General features: G+C 44.3%; 1 protein-coding gene across 1 annotated transcript in view; it reads right to left on the bottom strand.

The window, feature by feature from the left end:
* Positions 1 to 21,356, bottom strand: part of LOC126177124 (solute carrier family 22 member 7-like) — a 186,527-nt gene that overhangs the window by 82,786 nt on the left and 82,385 nt on the right. Inside the window, exons 3-4 of the mRNA XM_049924393.1 lie at positions 15,762 to 15,992; positions 7,772 to 7,929 (exon numbers count right to left, since the gene is read on the bottom strand). Of these exons, the coding sequence (XP_049780350.1) occupies positions 7,772 to 7,929; positions 15,762 to 15,992 (389 nt within the window). The remainder of the gene's footprint in view (positions 1 to 7,771; positions 7,930 to 15,761; positions 15,993 to 21,356) is intronic.

Here is a 21,356-nt window from a genome sequence, read left to right as displayed (position 1 = left end):
CACTTGAACGCAATTTCGATGTTAAAAATGTCTCTTCTTCAGAAAGCTTGCCGTTGACAGTCTAGATTTTTTAACCCCTACTTCTGCCATCATCCGTCATTTTTCTGCCATATAACGAAACCCATATATAAGTGTCTCGTTTCCTAACCTAATTCTCTGAGTATCACCTGATTTAATTCGACTGTATTCCATTATCCTTGCCATGCTTTTGTTGATATTAATCCTATATCCTCCTCGTCAATTCCGTTCAACTCCTCTTGCAAATCCTTTGCTGTCTCTAATAGAATTACAATGTCATCGGCACACTTCAAAGTTGTTATTTCTATTCCCTGAAATTTAATTCCTACAGCAAATTTTTCTTTGGTTTACTTTACTGATTTCTCATTGTACAGACTGAATAACATCGGCGATAGGCTACAGCCCTGTCTCACTTCCTTCTCAACCATTACTTCCCTTTCATGCACCTCGTCTCTTATAACTGCCGTCTGCCGGCCGGTGTGGCCAAAAGGTTCTAGGCGCTACAGTCAGGAACTGCGCGACTGCTACGGTCCCAGGTTCGAATCCTGCTTCGGGTATGGATGTGTGTCATGTCCTTAGGTTAGTTAGGTTTTAGTAGTTCTAAGTTCTAGGGGACTGATGACCTCAGATGTTAAGTCCCATAGTGCTCAGAGCCATTTGAACTGCCGTCTAGTTTCTGTACAAGTTATAAACAGCCTTTCACTTCCTGTATTTTACCCCTGCTACGTTCAGAAATTTAGAGCCTTGTCAAAAGGTTTATTCAAATCTACAAATGCTACAAATGTAGTTCACCTTTCGTTAAGCTGTCTTCTAAGTAGTACTGTTAATATTGCCTCGTGTATTCGTATAAGAGAGAGAGAGAGTTCGAAGGCTAACTAATGTTAAAGGCACTCAGTGCAGAGTTACATGAAACTTATTTTTATGAGGCTTTTAAAGTAGATTTATCTAGTAAACATTATTAAAAACTTTTGCTAAGTGACTGCATAAACGTCACAAAGTAAGTGACAAACGGATGTTAGTCATTCATTACCATTATTAATATAAAGGCGATGAATTTGCGAAACGACTAGTTATCGTCGCCGTCAGTCCTTACTGAGTAGAGAGTCAGTTTCGTTAAAAAATGTTTCAAATCTTTGTTCCGAATGGTGAACTTCTAAAATCAAACTTGAGGTCGCTCAGCTTGGAGTGAGGAATATATGGTGTTTCAGATATTAGCTAAATGCACCATCCTTAGTTCCTGCTTGACCAACACACCAGGCAGGCACTAAAGTGTATTATTTAATTACGTGCTATGCGTATAACGTTTGTACTAAAGTGTTGTTTTCTTTGTTCGTTTCATGTCGCACAGGTGAGACACTGATACAGCGAACCAATGGTGTTCAACCAACGCAATAACTGCCGGTGCTTGTGACTAAACAAAAGGGGACTGAAAGCTTATGATGGTGAGAACAATGGGCCATCATTACCAGGTCGTCTCTCCGCATTCTTATAAAATGTATGTACAAACTGATTTGTGTGTTATGTATTACATCACAAGAGGTCTTGAACTTGTAAAAATCACTGTGTATTATATCAACATCACATTATAAAATGAAGGATTGAGATCTGTAAACCAGTTCATTTTAGGGTAAGAGGGGCGCATATCAGCCTAACTGCTTGTTCAACGGCCAATAAAAATCATTTTGAGCACCTCTGTGCCAAGTGTCATCACAGCCTTAACTTTGTTATGTGTTGCTTACTTTCTGATCAGACAGAGAGCTAATTACAAAAGGGAACCAAGGGTAGTCCAAGTCCCAGTGCATTGGATACTGAGGGCGTGAGGTGAGTAGGTAAGGGGTTAATCGGGCAATGGTTGTCCAGTACGGAATTTTTACGTTTTGTTTCATGTCATGTGTTCTAAGGGCACTAGGTCACATTTAAGTTTCCTAGTAGTCAGGAAATATGAAATAGGTGCTGACCCAGACAAGTTAAGAGCTAGTTAAGGGTCGACCCAGGGACTGGGTCTTACCAAAAAGGGAAATAATGTAGCGGCACCACAGTTTAAGATAGCAAAGTTAGATTCAGTGCAACATTTCTGAGCAGAAGCTACAGCCAGGTGCGGGCCAGATTGCAGTAAGTTACACTGAACAGCGGTTGCAAAGTAAGGAGTCGTCGAACTGCTGAAAAGAGTAAATGCGACGGTTTGCATGGCATAACTACAGGCAAAAGGGGCCCACTGGCGCAACCCAGTTGTGGTGCATATGTGACTTGGAGCGGCACATTAGCAAAACAGAGGCGCACAGCCACATACAAATGGGTGTCGTTTTCCAACGAGATTCATTCAAGTGGGGCAGCTCTACTGGATGGCGAGGCATGTCACACCACCTGTTAGACGCAGCTACAGATGGAGTGCCAGTGTCCCAGTCCATGGCAGATCATTAGTTCGACCCTCTGAGGCCGACGTGGCGTCCACAGCCAGCCAGTGGTGCGCCACTGTTTGGCTCGGTACCGCAGGCAGTCGTCTCGGCCCGCAACAAATTCCGGAGACATCCCGAGATGAGGGTCACAGATTCGGACGCCGGATCATGGGCACTTGCCGCCATGATCTCAGCTATGCCAGTGACGAAGAAGCAACAGTGGGAATGGCCTACGGCTCCCGGCAGAGCAGCACGGAGACATCGAGGATTGTGGGCGCTGAGTCAGCTGCTGGTGCACACATCCTGACATCATCAGAACTCAGCGGGCCAGTCAAGGCCGGCACGACACAGCATTGTATTGCGCAGGCTGCTGGGGTGCTCCCTCAGCACTGCGGGGCCCAGTGACGCAGACAGAGGTGAACGAGGACACTGTAGTTTGAAACAATAAATCATTTGGGAAAGTTCTCACCGAATTTTAATACGGCACCTCCTGGCACCCACCCACTGCATTTGGTGTCTCCCTGCTACATTTGGTCATCCTGATACATTCTGTAGCAGAAGTCGCCATTATACTACACTTTTATAAATGTGTCGCAGATCTGTTTCCCTCTGTGTTTTATTGTTTACTTCTCTGTAGTAGATGCTTGTTTCCTGTATGAACTGTCTCTGGGTTTCGTACTGTTTTTGTTGCTGATTCATACCCTGCATTGTAGAATCATCTTTTACTTCTTTAGGCAGTGCAGTATTTTCCTCAGGTTTTGTGCTGTCACATTCTACCAAGAACTACCCAGTTTCTATCAATAAATCCCGATAACTTGCAGTATAATGTCACTCCTATAACCGGCTGTGATCTTGCTTCTGTCTTATATCACATAGTTTTGAATTTTCTCCGAAAACTTTTTCCTGATTTTTCACAGGTCTGTATCACATGTTCTCTTCTATGGTATTTACTGTCCACTTATTGGCAGATATTTCTTGCTCTTTCGTCGTCCCTCCCCCTCCTATTTGGTGATTTATGTTCCTTACATAGAACACACTTTGTGGTATCGTTAGAGTGCTCATTGCTTTCTAATGGCAGGAGACGCCTCCCCACAATTCGTTCTTAAAATTCTTCTTTGTTAGGAGGATTTGATATGTGTAACATTCATCTCTCTTCCCCATGTGTTTTTACATCTGTATTCACATGGCACACACACTGCCACTTGTTTGTTTTTAATGCTGTATTTTCTGATCTGGCCTTTTTACTCACAATGTCCACAAATTACTAATTGTTTATCACAATGTTTTATGTTCTGCCAGATGACCAACGTCTTGGTGTTCAAAACTCCTCCTCGCTACTAGAAAGTCGTTCACTGAAGCCGAATGAAATCCAAGACATACTTTTTGTCGCTTCACGAGTGCTGTTTTAACCTGAGGGCTCTCATTTCAGTAACTTGATGGACCACTTTTCTTCCGACTGGTTCTGTCCTGAATCGGACTGTAAAGCCGTTTCCGAAGGTTTCCTTGGGCAGTTCATCTTCAGGATTCCTCAAGTGTATTGTGTCTTTCGGAGTCTTTGCATTTGTGTCCACTGGGATGTGGTACACAATCATTAAAGGTCTCTTAATCTTAGGCTATTCACAAATCCGTTTCTCTTGCACCCTTTTGTTGTTGATTATCTTTTTCGTGACCCTTCACGTAGCAATTTCGAAGACGATTACATTATCGGTTTGCTTGACCTTCTTCATACAAATTTTATCTTTGGTCTGGTTCATTAAGTTCGTCAGCTTTTGTTGCACTGTCTTTGCCTCTTCATTTGTTCTTAACTTTATGAGCAAAATACTTTGTTCAATTGCTTTCTCTGCTGTGATTTCAGCTGCAGGAGCTGTTTTGCTTGCATCTCTACTTCGTCGCTCTGTTAGTACCACACATCTGCATGTTTTCTCTAGTTTCGTGAATATTCTCTCGTTTTATTTTTGTAGGTGTTCTCAACTGCACTGCCAGTTAATAAAGCCTGCTTTATAGCGCATTGCGATATTTTTGCCAGTAATTCCACTTTTAGTTCGCTTGTTCTTGGGCTGTGTCATCTTTTGCCCAGAAAATTCATTTTCAATAAATACCATCATGTCTTCATACAGCTGCTTCATATTGACTGGTTTTCTAACTGTAGCGTTTTTCCTTTCGGCGTTATTATTTGTTTTATCCTCGTCAACTGCTACCGTTTCTTTACGTGTAGTCGTGCTGACTACATCTGTTTACCCATTTGACGTCGAGTGCAGTGCAAGGCCTCTCCACATTAAGAAACAGCTGCTGGCCACTGGAGTCTTAAGCGAAGCACACGTTCTGACTCGCCCGGAAAGTGTTCCATTAGTTTGAGGTATGAACTATGGACAGGCCAGTCCATTCCAGGAATGTTATTGTCCACAGACGATGCCTCATAGTTGCTGCTTTGTGACAGGGTGCGTTGTCGTGCAAATCCAAACAAATAACGTCTCCTAAGTGGCCCTGTACCGTGCGCAGTACACGGTGCTGTTAAATGAGTTGATATGCTTCCGAATTTAGCGTCGTTTTCTTACGCGCAGGAAAAGCAGTAGACAGTAATTACTAAAAACATTGCCATATCATAACACCAACTGCAGGGTTCTTTACTGTTGACACTACACATGATCTTAGGTAACGTTCAGTAGGTTTTTGCCGAACACAAACACCTCCACTATATTGCCACAGGGGAACACGTGATTCATGACTCTAAAAAATTCGTCTCCAATCACCAACTGTCCAGCGGCGTCGCTCTATACGCGGCCTAGAGCATTGCTTAGCACTTACAAGGGGAGACCACGACGTCTGGGACGCGGATTTACTGGAAACTTCGTACACTCGTAGTACTCCACGAGGACAACAAAATGTGTAAGCAGTAGCGCGTACTTCTCAAGCGTTATTGAGAAAATCACAAGATAATTTCGGTCGTCAAACATAGATCTGTGAGTGGCCATTTTTATCATGAAGGGGCGGCAGCCGAGTGGTTAGCGTTCAAGCTCTGTAATCACTGCATCGCTGGATCGAGTCCCGTTCGTCAGTTTTTTTTTATTTTCAACACAGACGTTTTCTTTACTATTTATATTACAATTGATATAATGGGAAGAATACGTGTAATCGGATGAACTTTTATTAAATTTACAATGTTATTTGGCAGTCTACAAATTTTTAATATCACAAAAAATATAATAGTCAGCTCTTCAGGGCTCCAGCAAAAATTCGACAGCTCATGAGCCCTTTGAAAGACAATGTAAGCCTTCCAACGCCAGGCGTGCATACAGTGCCGTCTAGTTGTGGGCACATTTACGTCGGATACACTGTGCGTACCATTAAACAGAGCCTTGTGGAACACGAGAGGTGTTACCGCCTGCGGTATCCTGAGAAATCACCGACGGCAGGAAACAGAAAATGTACACTGAATTGTATTCGACAAGACATCTGTTATTAAACGGATCAACAGTTTCTGGAGTAGCGTCATAAAAGACTGACAACACCCTTAATAAACACTCAGCTCTGCAGCTGATCGCAGCTTGGAACACAGCCACTGGAAGGCTCAAGCGGGCTAGCAACGATAAAATTACCGTATACGGCGCCGCGGTGAGTAGCAGTCTCTTCGCAGAAGGTAGCTTCGCCACATAAGGGCAGCAGCAGCATGCACTCGACAGTCAGTGCCTCGCCAACTACACTAATGCTCATAAATTATGGATAATTGCAGAATGCGATGCCACACAACGTGGCAATAGACAAAACTGGCGCTAATAGCATAGGCACATATGGAACACACACGACACAGATCTGTAAGTCCACGGTATTGGTGATAAGTTGAGAAAACCACTCCGAAACACATGTGCTACAAAACGCCACTGTTTCCTGCACATGTACCCCCACATCAATATGGGATATGATAACAATGCACACGTACACAGGCCGCACAACGGGTTGATATACTCTGGATCAGGTAGTCGAGCAGCTGCTGGGGTATAGCCTCCCATTCTAGCACTAGTGCCTGTCGGAGCTCCTGCAGAGTCCTAGGGGTTTGAAGACGTGTAGCAATAGGTCGACCAAGAGGGGGTTTAGTCTGGAGAACATGCAGGCCGCTCCATTCGCCTGGTATCTTATGTTCCGATGTACTGCTGCACGATGGCAGCTCGGTGGCGCCGTGCGTTATCATCCATCAGGAGATAGGTGGGACCAACTGCACGCACCACTGAAAAGGCGGACATACTGGTGCAAAATGACGTTCCAGTACACCTGACCTCTTACAGTTCCTCTGTCAGAGACATGCAGGGGTGTATGTGCATCAATCATAGCCCCATCACACACCATTAAACCACGACCTCCATATAGGTCCGTTTCAAGGGCGTTAAGGGGTTGGTATCTGATTCCTGGTTGACGCCAGATGAAAATCCGGCGGGAATCACTGTTCAGACTATACCTGGACGTCCGTGAACATAACCTGGCACCACTGTTCCAGTGACCATGTACTGTGTTCTTGACACCAGGCTTTACGGGCTCTCCTGTGACCAGGGGTCAGGGGAATGCACCTTGCAGGTCTTCGGGAGAATAAACCATGTCGGTTCAGCCGTCTGTAGACTGTGTGTCTGGAGACAGCTGTACCGGTGGCTTCGGTAAGGTCCCTAGCAAGGCTACCTGCAGTACTCCGTGGCCGTCTGTGGGCACTGAAGGTGAGATATCGGTCTTCTTGTGGTGTTGTACACTGTGGATGTGCGTACTGTAGTGCCTGGACACGTTTCCGGTCTGCTGGAATAGTTGCCATAATCTTGAGATCACACTTTGTGGCACACAGAGGGCCCGTGATACGACCTGCTGTGTTTGACTAGCCTCCAGTCGCCCTAATACTCTACCCCTCATAACGTCATCAATATGTGCTCTTCGAGCCATTTTCAACACACCACTAGCACGTCTGAACACGTCTGTACACTTACTCGCTGCCCCATACTCTGAAATGCACCAACATACCTCTGTGTATGCGGACTGCTGCCAGCGCCACCGAGCGCCGACCGCAGGTCAAATGAACACGCATGGTCATACCCCGAGGTCATTTAAACCCGCAAACCGCCCCACCAGAGCGTTGTTTCACCATGTATCAGCATTATCCTTAATTTATGAGCATGAGTGTAGTTCTCGGCTCGAAGCTCCTGGGCATATGACCACGTGGCCCGGATGGAAGCTCGAGAAAAGTTATCAAGGAAGAAAAGAGTAAAGAAACAGGAGAAGCCCTCTGTCAGAGCAGTTTCCAGTTCTTTCCATGAAAAATACTTTCTTAAGGTTTTGTAAACGTCGCGCTGGCACTGCTGCAACGCATTGTCCCCCCTACTCACCTACAGATACCGCCGACTCCAGCATGACGCCTGCAGCGCCCCCCACCAGCGACACCGCCACGACGAACAGCGGGGGCAGAGACGGAGTGAACAGCATCGCCACCCTGCTGACGACGTGCATCACCACGCAGGCCAACTGCAGCGGGCGACGTCCGTACCTGCAACCAGCGTATACCCGCTTGCTTCACAAATATTCCATTTCCCAGATTTTTACTGTAAAATGTGTCAAGACAATAAGGAATTGAAGACATTAGCTGCCATCCTCGCGTAATTATACACTACTGGCCATTAAAATTGCTACACCAACAAGGAATGCAGATGACAAACGAGTATTCATACTAGAACTGACATGTGTTTACATTTTCACGCAGTTTGGGTGCATAGATCCTGAGAAATCAGTACCCAGAACAACCACCTCTGGTCGTAAGAAAGGCCTTGATATGCCTTGGCATTAAGTGAAACACAGCTTGGATGGCGTGTACAGGTACAGCTGCCCATGCAGCTTCAACACGACACCACAGTTCATCAGGAGTAGTGACTGGCGTATTGTGACGAGACAGTTGCTCGGCTACCATTGAGCAGACGTTTTCAATTGGTGAGAGATCAGGAGAATGTGCTGGCCAGGGCAGCAGTCGAACATTTTCTGTATCCAGAAAGGCCCGTACAGGACCTGCAACATGCGGTCGTGCATTATCCTGCTGAAGTGTAGGGTTTCGCAGGGATCGCATGAAGGGTAGAGCCACGGATCGTAACACATCTGAAATGTAACGTCCACTGTTCAAAGTGCCGTCAATGAGAACAAGAGGTGACCGAGACGTGTAACCAATGGCACACCCCATACCATCACGCCAGTCGTCAAACACGGATGCGACCATCATGATGCTGCAAAAAGAACCGGGATTCATCCGAAAAGATGACGTTTTGCCATTCGTGCACCCAGGTTTGTCGTTGAGTAGACCGTCGCAGGCGCTCCTGTCTGTGATGCAGCGTCAAGGGTAGCCGCAGCCATGGTCTCCGAGCTGATAGTCCATGCTGCTGCAAACGTCGTCGAACTGTTCGTGCAGATGATTATTTTCTTGCAAACGTCCCCATCTGTTGACTCAGGGATCGAGACGTGGCTGCACGATCCGTTACAGCCATGCGGATAAGGTGCCTGTCATCTCGACTGCTAGTGATACGAGGCTGTTCGGATCCAACACTGCGTTCCGTATTACCCTCCTGAACCCACCGATTCCATATTCTGCCAACAGTCATTGGATCTCGACCAACGCGAGCAGCAATGTCTCGATACGATCAACCGCAATCGCGATAGGCTACAATCCGACCTTTATCAAAGTCGGAAACGTGATGGTACGCATTTCTCCTCCTTACAGGAGGCATCACAACAACGTTCCACCAGGCAACGCCGGTCAACTGCTGTTTGTGTATGAGAAATCGGTAGGAAACTTTCCTCATGTAAGAACGTTGGTGGTGCCGCCAACGGCGCCAACCTTATGTGAATGCTCTGAAAAGCTAATCATTTGCATATGACAGCATATTCTTCCTGTCGGTTAAATTTCGCGTCTGTAGCACGTCATCTTCGTTCGTGTAGCAATTTTAATGGCCAGTAGTGTATATCTGGTGTCTCGTCTTTCGGTTATTTTGATCCTGCAGCCATTATGATTCAAGACACAAAGGAATTAAAGACATTAGCTGTCAGGCAGAATTCATTTAAATGGATGGGAAAAGTTGAAAATTTGTGCCTGACCAGGATTGGAACCTCCGTCTCCTCCTTAATTTGTTTTATTATGAAACGCGAAGGTTAGTACTCAAAGTTTTGGATCCGGTGGGGAGCGAACCAGGAACACACCACACGCTGCTTCCTTACAGTTATTGGACAATATTAATTTTTTTTCTTCTTTTGCTTGTAACGGCAAGAAAGAACGGACACAGGGGCAACTTAAGGCTGGGTGGAGACAAGGTGGGCAAGGGTCGCAGGCCGTGGCCTCCCTCCTCCCAGACTGTCACTGAGCTGGACTATCACATAGTACTGGCCATTTCTTTATTTATCTTTTATTTTTATTTATCTGAAATTACTTGCTACTCTAAAAAGTGTGGGACAAAATCCTACATGGCTTCCACCACTTAAAAAGAAAAAATTGTATCATTTTTAGTCTTACCGTGCAACAACTTTTTTTCCATTACTTAAACAACAAAAAGTCTAACAGAGCCACAAAAATGAAATAAACTGTGTAAAGATACATCTGAAAGGGGACGGCAATGAGAATTCCACGACGACCGGTTAACTCACAACTTTTTTGTCAATTTTGCCAAAAACAAGGTAACAGGAATGAAACATTCCAACAGTAAAGGATTTCTACACATCATCCAACTCCTTGACGATTAAAGACGAGATACAGCATGTTCGCAAAAAGTGGACGACAGTGTGGCAACCTATCCATTGGGCAGAAATCATATACTGGAAAAAGGCACAAGGGTCCGGGTCATAACCGCTCCCCACCACGTAATGAACATAGAGCCCGATATGCCACACAACTGTATTGTTCTCTGTTCGGGGGAACAAGGTTGAAACGGGACGCAGGAGAATGTCAGTGGAGATTGTCGCTTCCGTCCTCCTGGCAAGAAATGCCAATTGTCGGCAGAGCGAACTGCAATAACTGTGTTCGCATGCGACCAAGCGGTGACATAAACGTATTTGTTTCATGGCAACAACTGCATCAGTCCAATAGGAAAAAGTCGAACGTTGATGGAGACAAGGTTATGAACGACTTGGTACCACGAGAACACAGGGGTAGGCTGACACTGGATCAAACAACCTTCCATTCTGTGTCTGGTGATGGGGACTCCACAGAGGAAACGTGATTTGGAAACGTCCAGCGGCATACTAGCATTTTTACAGAGAGATCAGATTGGGTTCAAATGGCTCTGAGCACTATGGGACTCAACAGCTGAGATCATCAGTCCCCTAGACCTACTTAAACCTATCTAACCTAAAGTCATCACACACATCCATGCCCTAGGCAGGATTCGAACCTGCGACCGTAGCGGTCGCGCGGTTCCAGACTGAAGCGCCTAGAACCTCGCAATCCTGAAGTAACAGACATGAAAAAAAGTTCACGAATATGCATTAATTTATTATTTATCCTACCAACATCTATTGGCGGGGTTAAGCTCATGGGTCGGAGACAGGCAAAAAGGCGAGCTATAAGTCACTGGGGGACGCGAAGACACTTAAAAGTAGTGCGTCGCAGAAGTAAATCAGAAGCCTTATCCTGAACATCAGGGAGGCCAAAACCTCCCTCCAACAGGGGTCGCGCCATAGCCGGATAGCGCACTCGAAAAACAGGGTTTCACCAGATAAACTTGCTAGATAATCGATGTAACTTTCGGGACATCATCGCAGGAAAGGCACAAATTTGGGCAACAAAATAAGATTTGCACAACACGTAAGTTTCCAAGGACTGAAAGTTATGAAGTAACGAGAGAGAGCGACGCGAGTGATTAAGGATCGCTCGTTGAATCCAGTCCGTGACGGATGTCCAGTTTAACCCACCAATCTTCATCGGACAACCATCGATAACAATACCCAACGATCGATTGCGGGCGACCGCAAAAGCCCATGGAGTCTCAACCGCGTCAGATCCCCGCACACTGAGTAATCAGTGTGTCCGGTCGTTAACCTGTGCTCTCGTAAGACGACAAAATGCATCCTACAGTCCTTGAGCATCGGTATGTCGTCATGAGTAGGAAGAAGCACCATAAAGCCAACGGCGCACGCGCGAACAATAAACCTTTCGCCCAATAACGACCTGCTATCCAGTCGAGCAACTATGGGCCTCAAAATGGGTTCCAGAAGAAGCGTGAGTAACGACATAGATAGCGGACTACACCTCGACACACTTCTATGGGGGGAGGGGAGGGGGGGGGGGAAGACCACCGTTCACATCAGTAGACGCCTGAATGCCAGTAACTAGAGACGTGAAGGTCCTTCGTGCAGCATCATTAAAACCAACAGCTGTCAACACTCGCTACAGAATAACTTGACTAACCCCGTCACTCGCACGATTAAAATCAATGGAACGTAGACCTCTCGTTAAAAGGACAGAGGAGGCAGTCGAGATTACGACATTCAGCAAGCGAGTACGACCCAGAAGACAGCTTTGATAACGCGCGACCACGCCAGCGAGCAAAACCGACAGACGGCTGTTTATCGCCAGTGCGACTATTTTATGACTAAAATAGAGTAGCGTCCCGTCTTTTTGGTAATTAAAACAATTCTTCCGATCTTAATGGAGGATGGGAAGTAGACCCCTTGCACCATTTAATGCACCATATACGTTATCGTATCTCCTATCAGAGGCCAAATCCGAAAATAAAATTCTTCGGGAAGAACATTCAAACCCGGCAATGTGCGGGAAGGAGAGTGAATTGCAATGTCATGAACGTAATCACGGTGAAAATTGCCAAAAACTCCTCATGGAGAGTTGGCGTAACAACACCATCAAGGAGGAAGTAAACTCAGCAGGCCGTATTCCGTCATATTCCACTCCAGCGTAGAGATCGGAAAAATACTGAGAGAGTTCACGCATTATATCTGCTTGGGATGACCACTCGCTACCACCTACAGAACGAATGGTACTGAGACACTTCCTTGGAGGTAACGTTCGAAGCCGAATTAGATCATACACAGACGCCAACTCGTACTGGAGAACCGAACGTGGCTGGGAAGGCAAACGAAGACCATCTAATTGCATTATTTTGAGTTACGGGAGTTTCGCCGTCAGGTAACGACATTCATAACTCTCAGTGGGACGTCTCGAGCACAGTCATAAAAATCGCGAAGGACAGCATAATAAAAAATTCCCGAGAGTTCCTCATTTCATCCGCTTTAACGTTGTTAAATCGCATGAGTGCAGTGCAAAGCCGAGGTGTGGGAGTGGCAGCCCACCATTCCATAAGCGAGGGATACCACACTCGCAAACGGCTTGATCGCCCCGCACACGGCAGCGATGACGTCATCCAGAGAGGGGACCGCCAGAGATAACATATTTTGCTGCCAAATATGGCGAGAAAGATGTACCCGCTGAGTGACGTGGTTTAGAGTCATTGAAACAACACAGTGAAGTTGGCAGGAATTATTTCAACTGACAAATGCTGAATACGTAGTGAAGCAGCCAAATGAAAGTGGTCCAGTCGACTGCCAGAAGTAGCTGTAAAGTATGTAAACCACACTAAAGTCGGATATTTTCAGATCTATGTTTCTCGTAGACTCAACGAATTTTTACGTTGTTCACAAATTGCAACACCTTCTAGGATTTTCACGCCAATTAGGGCCATATAAGCGTGGTCATTACCAAATGTACGTCCAACCAAAAAGTTTTTCTGGAGTCCAACACGTGATGTTAATGACACTTTTATTGCACACAGTTTTCTTATACCCCTGTCAGGATTCTTCACTACGCGATTGCAGTACAAATAAGTTATATTATAGTTTGTTATCCACATCCTGTGTACCACAATTGTTCATTATAAACATTTATAAAATGTTTGTAACTTCTGTCCTGCTGTTTTACACTGATTATGCTAAACATTCAGTAATTCTATTTTCAACTTTTATTATATGTTTCATGGATTTCTGGTCAATAAGTTGTCCTCACCTAAGTACGTTTGTACTCCCAAGATGTAGTTCTCAATTTAGGTCACATATTTCTTTACACTTAAAACTGTGCTGTTAAATACTGTTATGTACATAACCAATATGTATTGATATATTAGTTAATTCATCTGTAGCTCGATATCTATATTCCAGCTAATGTGTTTAAGTGTGTACATATGCAAGTACGTATTTTGTTTAGCAATCACTTTAATTGATTATGAGCAGAATTTTTTCTATATGCTCTGCAAAATGTACACTCAATGATTGAGCCCCTAATGCCTTTATCTTAAGGTTTAAATTGTTTAAATAATGTTACTCATCGCTACCACTACTATATACATGTGTTGTCAATATTCCTTTAAGCCCAATTTGAGTACATGGTTGGTTACACTATTGTTATTTATTCCCTCCCCTTCATTATAATACTAGCACTACTGATATACTAAGCTTCTAGTTACGCACTGTAATGTAACTTCATTAACATATGAAGATTTCCTTTAAATACGGTCGATATGTGACAGTAATTTTTTCACTACTATAACCTGGATGCATATGAACACTGAGTGACATTTCAACCCATTTAAAAGCACTGTATTTTAGCTTGTTTTAATGTTACAGGTGCGATTTCCATTACGTTTATGATATAATCGACGTTTGTTTATATACTCATGCATTTCATTACATATATGCAATGAATATGATACTGTTTAAGATTAGGGTTATAAAATATTTCCTACCTCGCATTGTAACGTCAATGTTATCTTATGCCTGGAGATAGAAACTTCGTTTTCTGTTTACATGTGAAACTATACCCAATATGTTTACCAAAGATGGTCTAGTCCTCTACATTACCAAGTAAAATGTCATCGAGATATTTTTATACCATACAACAAAAATTTTCTTTTAAAGATCTTTGATGAACTTATCAACATCTTTTATAAAATAAAATTTACGGTTCGGATCTTCTCTTCAGTACTGCTCTGTGTACATTTAGTATTTGTGTGTTTGCTTCAAAAGTCCTGTCTCATAAATTTACATTGATGGCATGCACTACAGATTTTTAGTAATGACTAATGCAATATGGTGGCTTAAACCATTTTAACTCTGTAAGTATTCATGTTATTTTGCACTTCCTTGTAAAGAACAGTTAACATTTTCTGAATACTACATACAATCATTTGTATCTTTTTGTAGTATGCATCAATATGGTCCAAGACTGAACCCGGTTGATATTTGGGTTTAATATAGAAGTTCCTGATGGTTCGATTATGTATTTTATACAAAATTTTGTAAGTTGAACGATGCACACGACAGTTACTTGATCAACAATATCTTTGTTGTTTACTACTTAACACTAAAAAAGGATGCCGTGAACAGTTCCCATGCTGTGTGAAGCCGACCTTTGTGGCCGTGCGGTTCTAGGCGCTTCAGTGTGGAAACGCGTGACCGCTACGGTCGCAGGTTCGAATCCTGCCTCGGGCATGGATGTGTGTGACGTCCTTAGGTTAGTTAGGTTTAAGTAGTTCTAAGTTCTAGAGGACTGATGACCACAGATGTTAAGTCCCATAGTGCTCAGAGCCATTTGAACCCATGCTGTGTGACCGAAATTTTCGTTCCATGACAACGCTGGGGGAGAAGGGGGGGATGGGGTAGGAGGGGGGAGATTACCTCAATCGGTAAAACGTTCTTCTTTTTTTATACTCCAGATGACAGAATTTTAGTGTTCAGAAATCAGTCGTGTAGGCAATAAAATATTTTTGATTCAGCAGCTGTTGTGCGGGTACTGAAATTTACAAAATACAATTGTGGTTGCTCCACAAGAATTCGAAGAAAAACTATAATCAGAGAGTTAAATATCAGCACTGGCTAGGAAGAAATAACGCGACACCCTGGGGCCCTGTTCTCGTCATGCACGCACTCATAAAACATTTGCCAGTCATCTGGGGGGATTTTTCAGATAAGACCTGCTTCAGCCTGACCTCAATGAATCTTCTTCTCCTTTGCAGGAAGTCATTTTCCTTCAAGTAAAGGTTCCTCCCTAAATGTGAACTGCATTTCATGGACGTACTGTGCATTATTCCTACCGCCACGTGGTTGCATGGAGAGCTGGCGGCCACTTCTGCTGGTTGTTTGTGAGCTTTCACCTCAGCGTGTGCCAGCTCTCCAAGTGGCTCACTGCTCCCCTCAGTCAGATGTAGCGCTCTCTGGTGCACTGGCGATTGCAATGCCACTACCCATTCAAGTACTGACAGACAGGGATTATTCATTTCCTTTAACACCAAATGGAAACAGAAAATACAAAGGTAATAAGAACAGAAAGATATTTTAAATTACATGTCACCCATGTAGCCTAACAGCAGTCCCAGGACTGCTCCAATGTTCTGTGCATAGAACATGACGTCACTGACGATGTGCATGTCGTCGCAGACCCAGTTCATCTCTGACGGCACCGTCTGAGTGTGCCACGTGTCGTCGTACTCCCAGCCGTGCTGGCAGGGCACCTCGGAAGCACCGTCCAGGGCGCTTCCGTTGTACATCAGGCACTTGCTGAATGTTCCTCCTTCCCTGTGTAACATACGTAGAACCCCATTATTAATGCATTCTGCAACATAATTTGAAAACTATAGCACTGGATACAACTAGTAATCTAGGACAAAATCCAGAAACCGTTTGAGAAATTTGGTTTGCACACTGTTGTATTGCCTAACAAAAAACTAGAATCAGCCACAGGACACAAGAGATAATTATCGTTTACTGATGCTCGTTCGCTCCCCTGTGTTTCGTGAAGTGCACTGGATTCATTCCACAGCTGTTTTCTACTGATAGGACTAGAGTGTAAGGAACCTCTTTCGGAAGACACCACTCAGTCATATGTGCACTAAACAGTGAAAGCCTTTATGTGGAAAAGGACAGTTACGAATTGAACAACTAGTACGTTAAATTTGCCTAATTTTCTTACAAAGTGAATTATTTGCTTGACGTATTCCAATCTCTGTCTTCCTCTACAGTTTTTGCCCTCTACAGCTCCCTCTAGTACCATGGAAGTCATTCCCTCGTGTCTTAGCAGATGTCCTATCATCCTGTCCCTACTCCTTATCAGTGTTTTCCCCATATTCCTTCCATCTCCGATTCTGCGTAGGACCTCCTCATTCCTTCCCTTATCAGTCCACCCAATTTTCAACATTCGTCTATAGCACCACATCTCAAATGCTTCGATTCTCTTCTGTTCCGGTTTTCCCACAGTCCATGTTTCACTACCATACAATGCTGTACTCCAGACGTACATCCTCAGAAATTTCTTCCTCAAATTAAGGCCGGTATTTGATATTAGTAGACTTCTCTTGGCCAGAAATGCCTTTTTTGCCATAGCGAGTCTGCTTTTGATGTCCTCCTTGCTCCGTCCGTCATTGGTTATTTTACTGCCTAGGTAGCAGAATTCCTTAACTTCATTGACTTCGTGACCATCAATCCTGATGTTAAGTTCCTCACTGTTCTCATTTCTACTACTTCTCATTACCTTCGTCTCTCTCCGATTTACTCTCAACCCATACTGTGTACTCATTAGACTGTTCATTCCGTTCAGCAGATCATTTAATTCTTCTTCACTTTCATTCAGGATAGCAATGTCATCAGCGAATCGTATCATTGATACCCTTTCACCTTGTATTTTAATTCCACTCCTGAACCTTTCTTTTATTTCCGTCATTACTTCCTCGATGTACAGATTGAAGAGTAGGGGCGAAAGGCTACAGCCTTGTCTTACACCCTTCTTAATACGAGCACTTCGTTCTTGATAGTCCACTCTTATTATTCCCTCTTGGTTGTTGTACATATTGTATATGACCCGTCTCTCCCTATAGCTTACCCCTACTTTTTTCAGAATCTCGAACAGCTTGCACCATTTTATATGGTCGAACGCTTTTTCCAGGTCGACAAATCCTATGAAAGTGTCTTGATTTTTCTGTAGCCTTGCTTCCATTACTAGCCGTAAAGTCAGAATTGCCTCTCTCGTCCCTTTACTTTTCCTAAAGCCAAACTGATCGTCACCTAGCGCATTCTCAATTTTCTTTTTCATTCTTCTGTATATTATTCTTGTAAGCAGCTTCGATACATGAGCTGTAAAGCTGATTGTGCGATAAGTCTCGCACTTGTCAGCTCTTGCCGTCTTCGGAATTGTGTGGATGATGCTTTTCCGAAAGTCAGATGGTATGTCGCTAGACTCATATATTCTACACACCAACGTAAATAGTCGTTTTGTTGCCACTTCCCCCAATGATTTTAGAAATTCTGATAGAATGTTATCTATCCCTTCTGCGTTATTTGACCGTAAGTCCTCCAAAGCTCTTTTAATTTCCGATTCTAATACTGGATCCCCTACCTCTTCTAAATCGACTCCTGTTTCTTCTTCTATCACATCAGACAAATCTTCACCCTCATAGAGGCTTTCAATGTATTCTTTCCACCTATCTGCTCTCTCCTCTGCATTTAACAGTGGAATTCCCGTTGCACTCTTAATGTTACCACCGTTGCTTTTAATGTCACCAAAGGTTGTTTTGACTTTCTTGTATGCTGAGTCTGTCCTTCAGACAATCATATCTTTTTCGATGTCTTCACATTTTTCCTGCAGCCATTTCGTCTTAGCTTCCGTGAACTTCCTATTTATTTCATTCCTCAGCGACTTGTATTTCTGTATTCCTGATTTTTCCCAGAACATGTTTGTACTTCCTCCTTTCATCAATCAACTGAAGTATTTCTTCTGTTACCCATGGTTTTTTCGCAGCTACCTTCTTTGTACCTATGTTTTCCTTCCCAACTTCTGTGATGGCCCTTTTTAGAGATGTCCATTCCTCTTCAACTGTACTGCTACTGCGCTATTCCTTATTGCTGTATCTATAGCGTTAGAGAACTTCAAACGTATCTCGTCATTCCTTAGTACTTCCGTATCCCACTTCTTTGCGTATTGATTCTTCCTGACTAATGTCTTGAACTTCAGCCTACTCTTCATCACTACTATATTTTGATCAGAGTCTATATCTGCTCCTGGGTACGCCTTACAATCCAGTATCTGATTTCGGAATCTCTGTCTGACCATGATGTAATCTAATTGAAATCTTCCCGTATCTCCCGGCCTTTTCCAAGTATACCTCCTCCTCTTGTGATTCTTGAACAGGGTAATCGCTATTACTAGCTGAAACTTGTTACAGAACTCAATTAGTCTTTCTCCTCTTTCATTCCTCTTCCCAAGCCCATATTCTCCCGTAACCTTTTCTTCTACTCCTTCCCCTACAACTGCATTCCAGTCGCCCACGACTATTAGATTTTCGTCCCCCTTTACATACTGCATTACCCTTTCAATATCCTCATACACTTTCTCTATCTGTTCATCTTCAGCTTGCGACGTCGGCATGTATACCTGAACTATCGTTGTCGGTGTTGGTCTGCTGTCGATTCTGATTAGAACAACCCGGTCACTGAACTGTTCACAGTAACACACCCTCTGCCCTACCACCCTATTCATAACGAATCCTACACCTGTTATACCATTTTCTGCTGCTGTTGATATTACCCGATACTCATCTGACCAGAAATCCTTGTCTTCCTTCCACTTCACTTCACTGACCCCTACTATACCTAGATTGAGCCTTTGCATTTCCCTTTTCAGATTTTCTAGTTTCCCTGCCACGTTCAAGCTTCTGACATTCCACGCCCCGACTCGTGGAACGTTATCCTTTCGTTGATTACTCAATCTTTTTCTCACGGTAACCTCCCCCTTGGCAGTCCCCTCCCGGAGATCCGAATGGGGGACTATTCCGGAATCTTTTGCCAATGGAGAGATCATCATGACATTTCTTCAATTAAAGGCCACATGTCATGTGGATACACGCTACGTGTCTTTCATGCAGTGGTTTCCATTGCCTTCTGCATCCTCATGTCGTTGATCATTGCTGATTATTCCGCCTTTAGGGGCAATTTCCCACCCCTAGGACAAGAGAGTGCCCTGAACCTCTATCCGCTCCTCCGCCCGCTTTGACAATTCCGTTGGCAGAATGAGGCTGACTTCTTATGCCGGAAGTCTTCGGCCGCCAATGCTGATTATTTATCAAAATTTAGGCAGTGGGGACCGTAATTTAGGAAGTGGGGCAGTGGGGACCGAAGACGTTTTTATTAAGAATCAAAGACGCTACCCCCAGACCACGGGTCTACTTAAACGCAACTAACCTAAGGACATCACATACATTCATGCCCGAGGCATGCCAGGAGATAAGAGGACGAGTTACAACACATGTGGGTCAGCTTGCCTCGGATACAACGGCAATCGAACCAATGCATGCATCCAGGACTGAGTTCTCGTAACGCCATACTGATAAATGGGCTAACACTTCCAGGATTTTTGGAAATTTGACTCGGTTTTTCAGTCACTGCAGTAAGTTTACAAAGCCCTCAATTATGAATTTTCAATTCCTTTCCTCCTTCCTTTTCGGTGCTTCACTTCTTTTGTGAGGCAGTGAGTGAGAAATGAAGAAGTGGTCTGTGATGGAAAATAAATATTTTTCTACAGGATTAAAACATAATTGAAATGGTGTAAATCCACATTGTTTCATCCATGAATCTATTGCTGCTTTAATATGTTGTCATTTACTTTGCACAAATATGGTCTTAATGTACAAGTTCCTAGAACTGTAAGCCGGCCGGAGTGGCCGAGCGGTTAAAGGCGCTACAGTCTGGAACCGCACGACCGCTACGGTCGCAGGTTCGAATCCTGCCTCGGGCATGGGTGTGTGTGATGTCCTTAGGTTAGTTAGGTTTAAGTAGTTCTAAGTTCTAGGGGACTTATGACCACAGCAGTTGAGTCCCATAGTGCTCAGAGCCATTTGAACCATTTTTGAATCCTAGAACTGTAAGCGAATGATAATGTGAATGAGCCGTGGCACGGCTCTCGGGCGTAAGACGCTATCGATTACTCCTCTGGTCGAGGTTGGCACTATGTGCGATCGCGAGCGCCTCCTGTCTGAGCGGGTCCTAACGAGGGAGGGAGTGCAAGTACGGGGGTCTGGGGCGGACAGCAGGGGAGAACGGACATTGCAGCCGCACTCTGAGGCCACAAGAGAAGAGTTGTTGTGCACGGCCGAGAAGGGAGCGTTGAGCAAGGCGGCAGTCAGCATCGCTTTCCGGGGGACAGAGAGTTGCGGCAGTCCAGCGAGCAGACACCAGCTCCGGGAGCAGTGCTCCGGTTTGTGGACGTGACGTGGGTCGTATATGGCGCAGTATAGTTGCTTGGTACGCATCTGCTGCTCCCTTTATGCCCACGTGTGTTGTTCTGTCCGTATGTGCATTGAAAAGGTTACGCTCCGGCTGGAACAGTGGCTTGTGCTTTACGTTCATGCACCCTGACTCATTTGTTTTGCTGCAGGCAGCTGTAATTTCAGAGATTTTTTTTCGTCGCGATTGCCTTAGCCCGGTGGTGCCTCGTATCCGATAACAAGACAGCTAACGTGTGACCTGTTGTTTTGGGTTTTGGAGTCCTGTTTGGGCAACCTAGTTATCACACACACAAATGTATTACTGCCGAGTGAGGTTAGTCCTAATCTTGTAGAACTGAGCTTTCAGTGACTGGCTCGTCTGTAAATTAATTAGTTTAACCTTTGTGGTGTGTTGTTTTTTTGCTTTCAACAGTGAATTTCGTGTCATTCATTTGTGTATGTTTCGCCGTTAATGATAACTGTGAGTAAGATAGCAAGGTCTTGAAGGGCTTGCGTATCCTGACTGTAATTTGGCAACTGTTTAATCTGATTTCTTGATTGTCGGTCTGGTGAAAACTTATGCCAAGTTTACTAATTTCCGCCTGTGGTCCGGAAGTTGGTTTGAAGGTAAATCCGTTGGTAAATCTTTACTGGACCTAACTGTTAACTGATCTTGCGTTGAACTAAT

Source organism: Schistocerca cancellata, chromosome 3 (assembly GCF_023864275.1).
Source record: "Schistocerca cancellata isolate TAMUIC-IGC-003103 chromosome 3, iqSchCanc2.1, whole genome shotgun sequence".
In the NCBI taxonomy this organism is placed as follows: Eukaryota; Metazoa; Arthropoda; class Insecta; order Orthoptera; family Acrididae; genus Schistocerca; species Schistocerca cancellata.
The sequence above is the reverse complement of the archived record's forward strand: the minus strand, read 5'-3'. Positions and strand labels throughout refer to the sequence as shown.